The sequence below is a fragment of the Populus trichocarpa genome, chromosome 1 (genome assembly GCF_000002775.5).
Source record: "Populus trichocarpa isolate Nisqually-1 chromosome 1, P.trichocarpa_v4.1, whole genome shotgun sequence".
Classification (NCBI taxonomy): domain Eukaryota; kingdom Viridiplantae; phylum Streptophyta; class Magnoliopsida; order Malpighiales; family Salicaceae; genus Populus; species Populus trichocarpa.
The window spans coordinates 10,974,065-10,990,125 of record NC_037285.2 but is presented as its reverse complement, the minus strand read 5'-3'; the positions used below and the strand labels follow the sequence as shown (position 1 = coordinate 10,990,125).

The following is a 16,061-nucleotide window of genomic DNA, read 5'->3' as shown; positions in this document are numbered from 1 at the left end:
GTTGAATCTGCATGAATTTCTTCGGTGTGCTATTACCTAGAGCGTAAAAGTTGGATGATATATCCTGTTATAGACTCAGGCATTCGACCTAGGAAAGTTGACTGTCATTATGGACGCAGGCATTAGAGCAAGTCACTGGCACGTAGTGATTAGAAGTCACTATTGGACTCTAATCTCCGAATCTCGATTGAGCTCTAAATTCATTTCTACGTCTGAGTTTCAGCTGCTAAAAATACCAGGTTTCCATTTCTGTTCTGGTTGTTGTTTTTGTTTTTTATTTGGAATGATATATTTTGATTTCAAAGTATTTCAGACTACTTTTTTGTGGTTGTCACACACACCAAGTTATCAATTCTATTCTGATTGTTTTTTATTTTTTTATTTTTTTTAAATTGGAATGATACATTTTGACTTTAAATATTTTCTCGGAAGTATTGTTTCGAAATTGCACTATAAATAACAGAATTGACAACTTGGTGTGTGTTTACATACAAGATAAATTAATTTTAAATTATATAATTAAAATTTTAAACATAATATTAAATATCTAAATATAATTTTAAAATTTAAACATTTCTATTTAGTACCTACTAAATTGTTTTTTAAATTATCTTGCGTTACTTTGCGGGTTAGATCAATTTTTGTTTTAACATTAAAATAAAAATCCAGGCATAGCTAATATGTTTTTAGTAAAAAAAATTTAAACCATATAGAAGCTGATCTAAAATGACCCAATCAACTCAACAAGCACAAAGATAATATGAATGAATAGTAAAAATATAGTTTGATTAAAAAAATTCAAAACATTTTTTTTGAAATAATATTGAGATGACAACATATTGAATTGACTCGGATTAACCTTCTAAATTATGAAATTTAATTTTTAATAATTTCATTTTTGAATGATGAAATTGGAAAAAAAAATCAATTTAAAAAAAGAACACAATAAAATGATCTAAATCTATCCATGTTAACTTGCAAAACCCGTGACCCGAATTATGAAACTGAGATAACTTCATAGAAAACAAATCAAAACAAATGACGAAGCGTAATTCCTAATCAACCAAATATTGAATAATAAAATTGAAAAAAATATTAATTAAAAAACAGACAAAAAAAAAAAAAAAAACTTAAGACAATTGGGTTAATTTGCCAAATTCATAACATGGATCATGAGACCGAAACAAACACAAAGAAAGAAAACTACAATAAATTATGAAGTTTAATATTCAATAAAATAAGTGTTGAAAGATGAGATTTGAGAAAAAACATACATTTAAAAAAACAAGTAGAAGAAAAAAAAAATTTACAGAATGGAGCGGGCAAAATGAAATTGAAACATCTCGACTGAAACTTGCTGAGAAATTCAAAATAGATCGACAGAGCAAGATGAAATTTGTTCTGGGTTTTTTTTTATATTTTTTTTTAAATGATATGAGATATACTTGTCATCCTAGGTAGAATAAAACAAAATTGACAGCCTCTGGCTTACTCTAATTTGGTTTCCTTTTTAACACCTGAAACAAGATCGTAGAGCAGTACAGGAGTGCTGATCAATGTGAGGGATAGATAATTTTCAGCATTTAAATTATGCTACTTTTCTTTCTTTCGGTCAATATCAGCAATGAATAAAGAAGTACAGTTCTCAGTTGCTCGATATTCTACTCAATGCTATAATCTTCATTTTGGTTCTACCGTAGATATATTGATGAAGTTACAAGAGCGATCAGATTCGGATAGAGCAGGCAGATTTCCAAGGCCATAGATGCAATGAAAACGACCAATAATAGCTTTAAGCAGCTATTAAAGCCACCGAAACGTTGAAGAGGAAGGCAGGCAGCACTGGTTTTTTCAAGGAAGAGGGGCGGTTGCTTGCAAAGAGGTTTATAAAGAGTTTGGACGGTTAAATCAAAGATGATGCTGGGATAAGTTTGGATAAACTTGATTGCAGATGTTTCTGTCACAACTGTTGACTTCAGCTATCACAAGCACAACAGTGTAAAAGCACGGAAACAGACAAGAACTATCCTGGCAATTTCAGTGCCCCGTAAAACACTCAATTGATGCAAGTTGCTAATATGATTGCAATGGTTTTCAATGCATTCTTCGTCTTTATTCCAATCGTAATGTATTTGACCTTAGTGCAGGCTGCGATGTGAGTATTCTAAGACCTGGGTTTTCAATTACTTCTTTTAATTAGTAGAGATGGTGTCCCTGTCTGTCGTGGACGACGGTGTTGTCTGTGTAATCAGGAAGGAAGAAAAACAAAAGGCTGAGTCAGCTAAGATAAAGAAAATGCTAGGAAATGTCCAAGCAATGTATAGTTATATTCAACAGATTACGGTATCTTAACATGGTGTACTTTCATGCTTTTCAAGGGTGATTTTCTTCTTCTTTTTGTTTTTGAAAATGTTAAACAACCATCTTAACCCAATAACTTAAGCTGTTAGGTGAAGTTTCAAGATATGATTTATATTATTCTCTAACACATCCCCTCAAGTGAAAGCCCTTCGGGCCTGAAACTTGCACAGGCTCACAATATCTTGTGCTTGATTTTTATCAAATAAATGGAGGTGATGAGATTCGAACCCATAACCACTTGGTCATCAAGGCTCTGATACCATGTTAAAGAACCATCTCAACCCAATAGCTTAAACTGTTAGGTGAGATTCAAAGATATAATTTATATTATTTTCTAACAGGAAACAGGCTTTCATGGTTTGATCATGTGTTTGCCGAAACAATTTGCTGAGAGGATCATTAAGACCATATTGTTACTTAAATTAATGAGTAGCATAACTATTTGACAACGTAGACAGACAGATGCTGATGTTGTTGAAGTAACAGATTACGTGCCTGTTTGGAAAAGTAGCAAAGATTACTTTTTAAAATACTCACGGTTCAACTGGAATCTCAAACACCGTCGTCCACGACAGACAGGGACACCATCTCTACTAATTAAAAGAAGTAATTGAATTCCCATGTCTTAGAATACTCACAACGCAGACAGGAAGTGCTCATTCAGATTTACCGGATATATCTATGCAATGCCGTTATGTAAACAGAGTCAACTTTCGAAAGTTACAATCCAACCCCAACTCCAAACACCATTATTGCACTCCCTGGAGTTTCAGAAACACTAATTGGAAAGCTAAAAAAACCACCATGTCTGAGGGCGTGGTTACTTTTTTACTCACCAAGCTCGGAGACTTCCTCGCAGAAAGGGGAAAACAACTGGCAGGAGTCCAGGGTGAAGCAGAGTATATCAGTGATGAACTTGAGTTCATGACAGCATTCCTAAGACTTGCAGATGCGATTGAAGACGGTGATCCTGTTCTAAAATGTTTGATCAAGAAAGTGAGAGATGCAGCTTATGACACGGAGGATGCTCTGGATAATTTCAGCCTATCCCTTGCTAGTGATACTGGGCACGGGTTTTTTTCCTGTTTCAGGAAAATCTCTCGCTCTATTAAAGATGCAAGAGCTCGGAGTCGAATTGCCTCAAAAATTCAAAGCATCAAGTCTCGAGTGGTCAGTATCTCAGAGTCACATCGGAGATACTGCAATAAAAATAATATAATGATTCAAGGATCAAGCTCCATCAACATCCCTAGGCTTGGATGTCAAAAGGATGCCCTTCTACTAGAAGAAGCTGATCTTGTGGGCATTGAAAAACCCAAAAAGCAGATGATCGAGTGGCTTCTTGGAAGCAAATCAGGACGTGAAGTGATTTCTGTGGTCGGAATGGGAGGCTTGGGAAAATCAACCTTGGTCAAAAAGGTCTACGATGATTCAGATGTGAAGAAACACTTCAAGTTCCGTGCTTGGATAACTGTATCTCAATCTTTTAAGAGAGAGGACCTCTTAAAAGACATGATTCAACAACTCTTCCGTGTTCACAGGAAACCAGATCCAAAAGGTGTGGACAACATGAACTACAATAAGCTAAGGAGTGTCATCCATGAATTCCTCCGATAGAAGAAATACCTGATTGTCCTGGACGATGTGTGGCACATAAGTGCCTGGCGTGCTTTCCAGCATGCGTTGCCGAACAACATCTGTGGCAGTCGGATATTGGTCACAACACGTAATACTGAAGTTGCCTCCACTTCATGCATGGATTCCCCTGACAAAGTCTACCCTTTAAATCCGTTGTCTCAAGAAGAATCTTGGACTTTATTCTGCAAAAAGATATTTCAGGATAACCCATGCCCTCCACATTTGAAGAATGTTTCAGAAACAATTTTGGGTAGATGTGAGGGATTGCCGCTTGCAATTGTAGCAATTAGTGGTGTTCTAGCAACAAAGAACAAGAGTAAAACAGACGAATGGGAAATGGTACATCTTAGCCTCGGTGCTGGATTAGAAGAAAATGACATGCTGATGAGTGCAAGAAAAATACTGTCACTCAGTTACAATGATTTGCCTTACTATCTTAAATCTTGTTTGTTGTATTTCAGCATCTTCCCCGTGGGTAATCGAATCAAGCGTATGAGGCTTATTCGATTGTGGATAGCTGAAGGATTTGTGAAAGGCAAAGAAGGAATGACAGTAGAGGAAGTTGCACAAGACTACCTGAATGAGCTCATGAAGAGAAGCTTGGTTCAAGTGGTTAGGGCAACCAGTGATGGACGGGTCAAAACATGCCGCGTCCATGACCTCCTGCGCGAGATTATGATTACAAAGGCAAAGGATCAGGACTTTGTGGCAATTGCCAAGGAAGAAGGCAAGATATGGCCAGAAAAAGTTCGTCGTGTGTCGATGCATAATGTCATGCCAAGTAAACAGCAAAGACATGTTGCCTCTCGATTTCGTTCATTGCTGACATTCTGGGGGGCAGATTGTAGTTATGAGTCTCCTGTGCACAACTTATTTTCTGGTCGTCTCAGGCTGCTTCACGTGCTGGATCTGGAAGGTGCACCTCTAAAGGAATTTCCTAATGAAGTTGTCAGCCTCTTCCTCTTAAAATATTTAAGTTTGAGGAATACCAGAGTGAGTTTCATTCCAAGTTCCATTAGCAAGCTTAAGAATCTTGAGACGTTGGATCTGAAACATGCCCAAGTTTCTGTATTGCCTGCTGAGATTCGAAAGCTCCGAAAACTTTGCTACCTCTTGGTGTATCGCTATGAAATTGATTCTGATGACGGGATCCCCACCAAATACGGTTTCAAGGCACCAGCTCATATTGGAGGTCTACAATCCATACAAAAGCTTTGCTTCGTAGAGGCACATCAAGGCAGGAATCTTATGTTGGAACTGGGAAGATTGAAACAGTTGAGAAGGTTAGGAATTGTTAAGTTGAAGAAAAAACATGGAAAGGCTCTCTGTTCTTCTATTGAAAGGCTGACGAATCTTCGTGCCTTGTCACTTACTTCAATCACGGAAAGCGAGATTATTGATCTGGACTACTTAGCATCGCCTCCTCAATTTCTTCAACGATTGTACTTGGCAGGACGTATGGAGAAGTTTCCAGATTGGATATCTTCACTGGACAGTTTGGTCAAGTTGGTTCTAAAATGGAGTAAGTTAAGTGAAGATCCACTGCTATCTCTTCAATATTTGCCCAATCTAGTGCATCTTGAATTCGTACAGGTTTACAATGGAGAGATCTTGTGTTTTCAAGCCAAGGGATTTCAGCGGCTCAAGTTTTTGGGGCTAAATAAACTAGAAAGGCTCAGGATGATAATTGTAGAGCAGGGAGCGATGCCTAGTCTAGAAAAGATGATAGTCCAAAGCTGCAAATCGTTGCGGAGGGTGCCATCAGGCATTGAACACTTGAGCACGCTTAAAGTATTGGAATTTTTCAACATGCCGAAAGAACTAGTTATGACGCTGCATCCGAATGGAGAAGATGGAGATTACTTGAAGGTTGCACATGTGCCAGATGTTTACTCTACCTATTGGAATAATGGCAATTGGGATATCTTCTCTTTATTGAGTGCCAAATTAGAAGACAAACATTCTGCCCAGCTTAGCCCCACGTTGTACAAACGCAACTATACTTGGAAATAACGTGCTGTGATTAGTTATCAAATGTCTGTCTGGTATATACAGATCATTGTAAATTAATCATGTTTATGTTTCTCTCTTCCATTCCCCTGTATGCTCCTTGGTGCACAGTGTAATGATTATTTAACTAATCTCGAGCATGGATTGTCTGAATGAGTGCATATCAAATTCAATTCCTGCCTGTTGTTGTCAGAGGCAGCTTAAGGTGAACAGGGGCCAAATGAGGCCTTCTAAAATATTTAAGAAGTAATTTTATTATTATTTAAAGCTAATTATCATGAGTTACATCCGGATCCGGACCAGAGCATCTAACTGAACTGAAATGGCTTCAGTTTTTGGACACTGACAGATGAGTTGTTCCGGGTCACAGTAAATGAGCCAGGTGAAGACTGTAAGAGAGTTTCACACATAGCCCCTGTTTATTCAACTTATAGAGGGAATGGGGTCTGCGGTGTCCATTCTTAAGAGACATTTAGTAAAGGAGACAGCACATCAAACCTCGCCATTGCCATAAGCAGAGAATGAAATTCGTGATTGTTGAAAATAACTTTTCTCTGTTGTCTTATGTTTGATGCTGAGTGTATGAACAGATACTGTAAATACGCAAGCAAGCTCTTCAAGGCCTATCTGGCTCTGATCATTGGCGTATATATCTGTTGCTTTTGATGTATGAATGCTGTACTTTCATTGTCTAACCACAGTAGCGATGAAACAATATGCAATTGATAAATGTTCTGTGCATTGGTTGATTTATTGATTAAAAGAGTAATAATAATTCTATTTAAAGTTGTGAAGTGCAGTTAAACCGACATAGGTAGTTGTAGAGTGAATCCTACTCCGTTCAGGAAAGTAGATGAGAGAATTCTAAATGGATTTGAAACGTTAGCAAAAGGTTTAATCCTGGTAGGACTCCATGTTTGCTCCCGTGTTTATATATAACTGAACCTCACCAATTAATTATTACTGTCAAATCATTGTAGTCTAGTCACAGATCTTGTTTGTCCATTCTCTCCCAAGTCTCTCCATCGGTAGCAGCTCCCTGTTTCTTGACTTTCAACTTTTGGTTACTTTAGCTCTCAAAGTTCTTCTTCCAAGGACTATATATCCTTTTGTTTGTCAATTTCACTAACACGACAATGGGGTTTAGTTATTTTTCATACAATCAAGATCACGATGATCAAGAGAAAGAGGAAGTACCGTCATTTTCTCCATCTGATTACAACCATGTCGATGAGAGGAGAGATAAATTGGGTATCGATTTTTTCAAACTAAATCCTCTTGTTCTTTCCCTATATAAAGAAGAATGTTTCAAGACTTTGAACATGCACGACGACGACGACGAGAATGATGATGATGATGATGATGATGATGAAGAAGAAGAAGAAGAAGAAGAAGAAGAAGAAGAAGATAGTCACAAGATTGCATGCAAGTCTTTGATCATGAACCGTGGTGGTGGCGGCAACGACGAGGGACCAAGGAAGATAGACTGGGGATATCTGGAGGAGTTAATAGCTGAATTATTGGATGAGTTCGAATTATCAATGGACAGGTCAATAATTATGGACAATGGACAGTGTAGTTCTGTTATTAAGGTACAACAAGATGATGATGATGATGATGATTTGGAGCACCATAGTGACATAAACGAGCTTGCTGATGATTTCAAGGTGGCTGTGCATGGATTGCATGAAGTCCAATGGGGTCACTCTGAAGAACAATATATATGTTATCAAAAAGATTTTATTTTTTATTTTTTTAATCCTCAGTTAGATCAGGATTAAAGCTGTAGTGACCATTCTTATTAATTATATATGTGAAGTTAGGGCTAATTGGGTGACATCTGGAGGACCCGATTGAAAATTGTTTTGTTTGGCAACCCCATTAAGAATCAGACATTTTTTTTTTCAAAAACAATAAAAAAAGAAAAAAAGAGATAGGCCTGGATATACACAGCCCAGATTCAAAGAGAAAAAATGTTGAAAGTGTATTCTGGGCTCACATTACCAGCCATAAATCAACACACGCCGGAAACTCTCAATTTCCCTAATTGCTTCTTTTCAAACTTTTCTTCTCCAACATTTGATTGTTCTGGGTCGGTGGATCTCATTGAAATGGTTTCTGTGCATACATTTTTATGCCCCCATTCCATAATTGCTTCTTTTGTTGTCAATATGTAGGACATCGCTGATTCGGGAGGCACTGATATTACTTAGTAGACTCGTGTCCAATTCTGGCTACTCGACGATAGTCTGGCGAATATTAACAGCTAGAAGAGATATGGCTACTTTGACCATTGATATTGCAAGCAGGTTGTCCCAAAAAGACCAGAGTCTGAGGCTTTCTGATGTCAATCGACAGGTGAAAGAATCATTCTATCAACCACAACCCAAAATCACATTGAACCCATTAGAAAGAGGCAACCCCTCAATAAAATCTAAGGAGATATCCACCCATACCTTTCTAGGAATAGGCAAAAGTTGGAGAAGACTTGCGAGGTGGATGGTCTCATTTTTGTTGCGTCGGCAAATATCACACTCTTTAAAGAAATTTTTAATGTCAGCCTTCATGCCCCTCCAATAAAAATTAGCTCTAGCCCGAGAGAGTGTTTTATGGAATCCTAAGTGGCATGTCTAGGAGTAATCATTTTCGGTTTGGTTCGGTTTTCACTTGAAAAAATTAATCAAACTGAAATTATTATTTTTTAAAATTTAAAACCGAAACCGGTTCAAACCGACTGATTTCAGTTCGGTTTTTGTTGTTCAAAAACCGGTAAAACCGAGAATCAAATCTCGTTTTTGTTCTTCAAGAACTTGTTCCAGTTTACAACCAAAGTCACAAATTACAATATAATGACAAAAGCAAAAACCCACAAAATATCAAGGAAAATAGAAACTAGAGATTAATCAAGATGACAAGGAAAACAGATCTGTCCATAGTGAGCGAGTTGGATCCAAATAAGAGCTCAAATTTTGCACTTCTATCAAATAATTATGTTGTCCATAGTCATTTTGAAGAAGCAACAATTGAGCAAGGGCTCTCTTTGAAAGAGAAGCAGATGGACAGATCCTGGATGTAGTTTAGCTTGATTGAAGTAAAAGGAGAAGTTCATGAATTTGTTGTTAGGGAGAGAAGAGAATGTGATGGAGAAATAAGATGCATGGATGCAAAGAGAAAAAATGAGGGGTGAGGGGCAGCTGAAGTTCATGAATTTGTTGCTAGGGAGAGAAGAGAATGTGATGGAGAAATAAGATGCGGGTAGGCAAAGAGAAAGGGGGGTGACTGCGAGTGTGTGTTGCTTTAGGGTTTAGGTTAGTAACTATTTATACTATGTTTTTTATAGTCAGTTATGTGGTTGAATTAGTTCAGTTCATTACGGTTCAATCGATTTTAGGCATTTAAAACTGAAACCGAACCGAACCGGAAATTCTTTTGGGTTTTCTAATCGGTCAAGTTTTTTTTTCTCGGTTTGGTTTTTTCAGTTAATTTTTTTTTGTTTTCTCGGTTTAATTTTTTTTCAGTTTTTTTGCTCACCCCTAGGCCTGCCCGAGGGCCTCCGTGAGATAAGTGGAGCAACTGATTCTTGAGAGCACTAAAATCACTAATATACAGCCTGCCCCTGTAAAATAACAACCCATCCTTCATGTCATATTTGGTCTTATCCAAATTGTGCCCTGCACAATCAGAAATCAGTTTTTGTTATTTGTGATCTTCTAAATAGGAGTCATGTAATTTTGAAATCCAGTTATGAGAAGGGAATGACAAGGCAGTCAACATTGTTGGTGCATTGTTAAATTTCCTGGACAAGGCATCAACGACTAGATTTTCTTTACCTTTCTTGTATTCCACCAAAAAATCAAAGCATAACAATTTAGTTAGCCATTTCTGCTGCATGAGTGTCTCTACTTTCTGCTCAAGTAGGTACTTAAGACTTTGATATTGGTCCGTCTGCACTCGAAAAGTTTGCCCCAAAACATAAGAACGCCACTTTTTGGCTGCCAAAACCAAGGCCATGAGCTCCTTTTCATATGTAAAGAGGTGCAAGACCTTCCAATGAATGACCTAACTTATAAAGGCAATGAGTCTTTCTTGTTGCATCAAAACAACACCTACACCACAACCAGAAGCATCACATTGAATAATAAAGGGTTTAGTAAAGTCAGGAAGAATTAAGACAAGGGGGTTGGTTACAACTTTTTTAAGGGCAGTGAAAGCTTCTTTGGCTGTAGGGGTCCACTCAAAGGAATTTTTTCGGAGTAAAGAAGTTAAAGGAGCAGCGATAGAACTATAACCTTTGAATCTGCATGAATTTCTTTGGTTGTTTTTTTTATAATTGGAATGATACATTTTAATTTCGAGTATTTAGGGGTGTTGTTTTGAGGTTGAACTATATATAACAAAATTGACAACTTGGTGTGTGTGTGTTAATTTGTATCTAATATATATAATTTAAATTTAAATTTAAAGATAAATTAATTTTAAATTATGCAATTAAAATTTTAAACACCATGTTAAATATATAAACATAATTTCAAAATTTAAACATTTTTATTTATTTAGTAACTACTAGATTATTTTTTAAATTATCTAGTGTTACTCCATGGGTTAGATCAATTTTCGTTTTAACATTAAAATAAACATTCAAGGGAAGCTAACGTTTTTCTAATAGAAAAAAATTAAACCATGTGGGAACTGACCTGAAATTAATTACTCAATCAACTTAACGAGTCCAAAGATAACTTGGACGATTGGTAAAAATATAATTTGACTAAAAAAAATTTAAGATTTTTTTTAAAAAAATATTGAGACAACAACATATTGAATCGATCCAAGATAACATTCCAAATCTGCTACTCGAGTCAGGAGACCATGATAACTCTAAATAAAACAAATTAAAATAAATTATAAAGTTCATTTCTCAATAACTTTATTGTTTGATGGAATTGGAAAAATTTAATATATAAAAAAAACACAATAAAATGATCTAAGTCTACCCATATTAACTCGCGCAAAATCCGTGATCCAGGTCATGAGACTGAGATAACTTCATAAAAAACAAACCAAAATAAATGACAAAACATAATTCATAATTAATTAAATATTGAATGATGAAATTGGAAAAAATATTAATTAAAAAAACAGACAAAAAAAAACTCGAGACAACTAGGTTAACTCGTCAAACTCATGACATGGATCATGAGACCGAGACAATCATAAAAAACCAAACCACAATAAATTATGAAATCTAATTTCTAAAAAAAACAAGTGTTAAATGATGAAATTAAATCAGAAAAACATATATTAAAAAAAAGAAAAAAAACATACTATTCCAGAAACAAAACTGGCAAAATAAAACTAGAATATCTTGATTGAATCTTAGCCAAAAAAAATTAAAAATGGATTGATATTCAAAGTAAGATGAAATTTGTTCTAGATTTTTTTATTTTTTAAAATAATACGAGATGTATTTATCATCCAAATCAAAACAAAACAAAATTGACAGCTTTAAAAAAATACTATTTTTCTTTGCTTACCCTAATTTGGTTTCCTTTTTAACACCTGAAACAAGATCGTAGAGCAGTACAGGAGTGTTGATCAATCAGAGGGATAGATAATTTTCAGCAAATAAATTATGCTACTTTTCTTTCTTTCGGTCAATATATCAGCAATGAATAAAGAAGTACAGTTCTCGGTTGCTCGATTTTCTACTCAATATCTTCTTTTTGGTTCTACCGGTCAAGTATTCTTGAGCCATCTTTCACGCAACGAAATTAAACCTTTCCTAACTTGGGTCTCAGGCAAGAAATCCACTCATGAGAAATCTCTTTTCAATTTACAGGGCGCAACAGAGACATATCAATGTATGAATTATTATATAGTAGATATATTGATGAAGTTGCAAGAGCGATCAGATTCGGATATATAGAGCACGCAGATTTCCAAGGCCATAGATGCAAATGAAAACGACCAATAAGAGCTTTACGCAGCTATTAAAGCCACCGAAACGTTGAAGAGGAAGGCAGGCAGCACTGGCTTTTTCAAGGAAGAGGGGCGGTTGCTTGCAAAGAGGTTTATAAAGAGTTTGGACGGTTAAACCAAAGATGATGCTGGGATAAGTTTGGATAAACTTGATTGCTGATGTTTCTGTCACAACTGTTGACTTCAGCTATCACAAGCACAACAGTGTAAAAGCACGGAAACAGACAAGAACTATCCTGGCAATTTCAGTGCCCCGTAAAACACTCAATTGATGCAAGTTGCTAATATGATTGCAATGGTTTTCAATGCATTCTTCGTCTTTATTCCAACCGTAATGTGTTTGACCTCAGTGCAGGCTGCGATGTGAGTATTCTAAGACCTGGGTTTTCAATTACTTCTTTTAATTAGTAGAGATGGTGTCCCTGTTTGTCGTGGACGACGGTGTTTGAGATTCCAGTTGAACCGTAAGTATTTTAAAAAGTAATCTTTACTACTTTTCCAAACAGGCACGTAATCTTTACTCAACAACATCAGCATCTGTCTGTCCACGTTGTCAAATGGTTATGCTACTCATTAATACAAGTAACAATATTGTCTTAATGATCCTCTCAGCAAATTGTTTCGGCAAACAGAGTTAACTTTCGAAAGTTACAAACCAACCCCAACTCCAAACACCATTATTGCACTCACTGGAGTTTCAGAAACACTAATTGGAAAGCTAAAAAAATCATCCATGTCTGAGGGCGTGGTTACTTTTTTACTCACCAAGCTCGGAGACTTCCTCGCAGAAAGGGGAAAACAACTGGCAGGAGTCCAGGGTGAAGCAGAGTATATCAGTGATGAACTTGAGTTCATGACAGCATTCCTAAGACTTGCAGATGCGATGGAAGACGGTGATCCTGTTCTAAAATGTTTGATCAAGAAAGTGAGAGATGCAGCTTATGACACGGAGGATGCTCTCGATAATTTCAGCCTATCCCTTGCTAGTGATACTGGGCACGGGTTTTTTTCCTGTTTCAGGAAATCTCTCGCTCTATTAAAGATGCAAGAGCTCGGAGTCGAATTGCCTCAAAAATTCAAAGCATCAAGTCTCGAGTGATCAGTATCTCAGAGTCACATCGGAGATACTGCAATAAAAATAATATAATGATTCAAGGATCAAGCTCCATCAACATCCCTAGGCTTGAATGTCAAAAGGATGCCCTTCTACAAGAAGAAGCTGATCTGGTGGGCATTGAAAAACCCAAAAAGCAGCTGATCGAGTGGCTTCTTGGAAGCAAATCAGGACGTGAAGTGATTTCTGTGGTCGGAATGGGAGGCTTGGGAAAATCAACCTTGGTCAAAAAGGTCTACGATGATTCAGACGTGAAGAAACACTTCAAGTTCTGTGCTTGGATAACTGTATCTCAATCTTTTAAGAGAGAGGACCTCTTAAAAGACATGATTCAACAACTCTTCCGTGTTCACAGCAAACCAGATCCAAAAGGTGTGGACAACATGAACTACAATAAGCTAAGGAGTGTCATCCATGAATTCCTCCGACAGAAGAAATACCTGATTGTCCTGGACGATGTGTGGCACACAAGTGCTTGGCGTGCTTTCCAGCATGCGTTGCCGAACAACATCTGTGGCAGTCGGATATTGGTCACAACACGCAATACTGAAGTTGCCTCCACTTCATGCATGGATTCCCCTGACAAAGTCTACCCTTTAAATCCGTTGTCTCAAGAAGAATCTTGGACTTTGTTCTGCAAAAAGATATTTCAGGATAACCCTCGCCCTCCACATTTGAAGAATGTTTCAGAAACAATTTTGGGTAGATGTGAGGGATTGCCTCTTGCGATAGTAGCAATTAGTGGTGTTCTGGCAACAAAGGACAAGAGTAAAACAGACGAATGGGAAATGGTACATCTCAGCCTCGGTGTTGGATTAGAAGAAAATGACATGCTGATGAGTGCAAGAAAAATACTGTCACTCAGTTACAATGATTTGCCTTACTATCTTAAATCTTGTTTGTTGTATTTCAGCATCTTCCCTGTGGGTAATCGAATCAAGCGTATGAGGCTTATTCGATTGTGGATAGCTGAAGGATTTGTGAAAGGCAAAGAAGGAATGACAGTAGAGGAAGTTGCACAAGACTACCTGAATGAGCTCATGAAGAGAAGCTTGGTTCAAGTGGTTAGGGCAACCAGTGATGGACGGGTCAAAACATGCCGCGTCCATGACCTCCTGCGTGAGATTATGATTACAAAGGCAAAGGATCAGGACTTTGTGGCAATTGCCAAGGAAGAAGGCACGATATGGCCAGAAAAAGTTCGTCGTGTGTCGATGCATAATGTCATGCCAAGTAAACAGCAAAGACATGTTGCCTCTCGATTTCGTTCATTGCTGACATTCTGGGGGGCAGATTGTAGTTATGAGTCTCCTGTGCACAACTTATTTTCTGGTCGTCTCAGGCTGCTTCACGTGCTGGATCTGGAAGGTGCACCTCTAAAGGAATTTCCTAATGAAGTTGTCAGCCTCTTCCTCTTAAAATATTTAAGTTTGAGGAATACCAGAGTGAGTTTCATTCCAAGTTCCATTAGCAAGCTTAAGAATCTTGAGACGTTGGATCTGAAACATGCCCAGGTTTCTATATTGCCTGCTGAGATTCGGAAGCTCCGAAAACTTTGCTACCTCTTGGTGTATCGCTATGAAATTGATTCTGATGACTGGATCCCCACCAAATACGGTTTCAAGGCACCAGCTCATATTGGAGGTCTACAATCCATACAAAAGCTTTGCTTCGTAGAGGCACATCAAGGCAGGAATCTTATGTTGGAACTGGGAAGATTGAAACAGTTGAGAAGGTTAGGAATTGTTAAGTTGAAGAAAAAACATGGAAAGGCTCTCTGTTCTTCTATTGAAAGGCTGACGAATCTTCGTGCCTTGTCACTTACTTCAATCACAGAAAGTGAGATTATTGATCTGGACTACTTAGCATCGCCTCCTCAATTTCTTCAACGATTGTACTTGGCAGGATGTATGGAGAAGTTTCCAGATTGGATATCTTCACTGGACAGTTTGGTCAAGTTGGTTCTAAAATGGAGTAAGTTAAGTGAAGATCCACTGTTATCTCTTCAATATTTGCCCAATCTAGTGCATCTTGAATTCGTACAGGTTTACAATGGAGAGATCTTGTGTTTTCAAGCCAAGGGATTTCAGCGGCTCAAGTTTTTGGGGCTAAATAAACTAGACAGGCTCAGGATGATAATTGTAGAGCAGGGGGCGATGCCTAGTCTAGAAAAGATGATAGTCCAAAGCTGCAAATCGTTGCGGAGGGTGCCATCAGGCATTGAACACTTGAGCACGCTGAAAGTATTGGAATTTTTCAACATGCCGAAAGAACTAGTTATGACGCTGCATCCGAATGGAGAAGATGGAGATTACTTGAAGGTTGCACATGTTCCAGATGTTTACTCTACCTATTGGAATAATGGCAATTGGGATATCTTCTCTTTATTGAGTGCCAAATTAGAAGACAAACATTCTGCCCAGCTTAGCCCCGGTTTGTACAAACGCAAATATACTTGGAAATAACGTGCTGTGATTAGTTATCAAATGTCTGTCTGGTATATACAGATCATTGTAAATTAATCATCTTTATGTTTATCTCTTCCATTCCCCTGTATCCTCCTTGGTGCACAGTGTAATGATTATTTAACTAATCTCGAGCATGGATTGTCTGAATGAGTGCATATCAAATTCAATTCCTGCCTGTTGTTGTCAGAGGCGGCTTAAGGTGAACAGGGGCCAAATGAGGCCTTCTAAAATATTTAAGAAATATTTTATTATTATTTAAAGCTAATTATCATGAGTTACATCCGGACCAGAGCTTCTAACTGAACTGAAAGTGCTTCAATTTTTGGACACTGACAGATGAGTTGTTCCGGATCACAGTAAATGAGCAAGGTGAAGACTGTAAGAGAGTTTCACACATAGCCCCTGTTTATTCAACTTATAGAGGGAATGGGGTCTGCGGTGTCCATTCTTAAGAGACATTTAGTAAAGGAGACAGCACATCAAACCTCGCCATT

At 37.4% G+C, this 16,061-nt stretch overlaps 1 protein-coding gene across 3 annotated transcripts in view; it reads left to right on the top strand.

Moving 5' to 3' along the window:
• The first annotated feature begins 3,089 nt into the window (after positions 1 to 3,089).
• The window catches only part of LOC112325930 (disease resistance protein RPM1-like), a 71,375-nt gene continuing 58,403 nt past the window's right edge, over positions 3,090 to 16,061 (top strand). The window contains exons 1-3 of one of the 3 annotated variants that reach the window (XM_052455573.1): positions 3,090 to 3,919; positions 13,472 to 14,499; positions 14,614 to 14,834. In XM_052455573.1, the coding sequence (XP_052311533.1) occupies positions 3,166 to 3,919; positions 13,472 to 14,499; positions 14,614 to 14,834 (2,003 nt within the window). In that variant the 5' untranslated portion in view covers positions 3,090 to 3,165. Of the gene's footprint in view, positions 3,920 to 13,471; positions 14,835 to 16,061 lie in introns of all 3 variants that reach the window. The other 2 variants (XM_052455569.1, XM_052455572.1) reach the window with 2 other exon arrangements.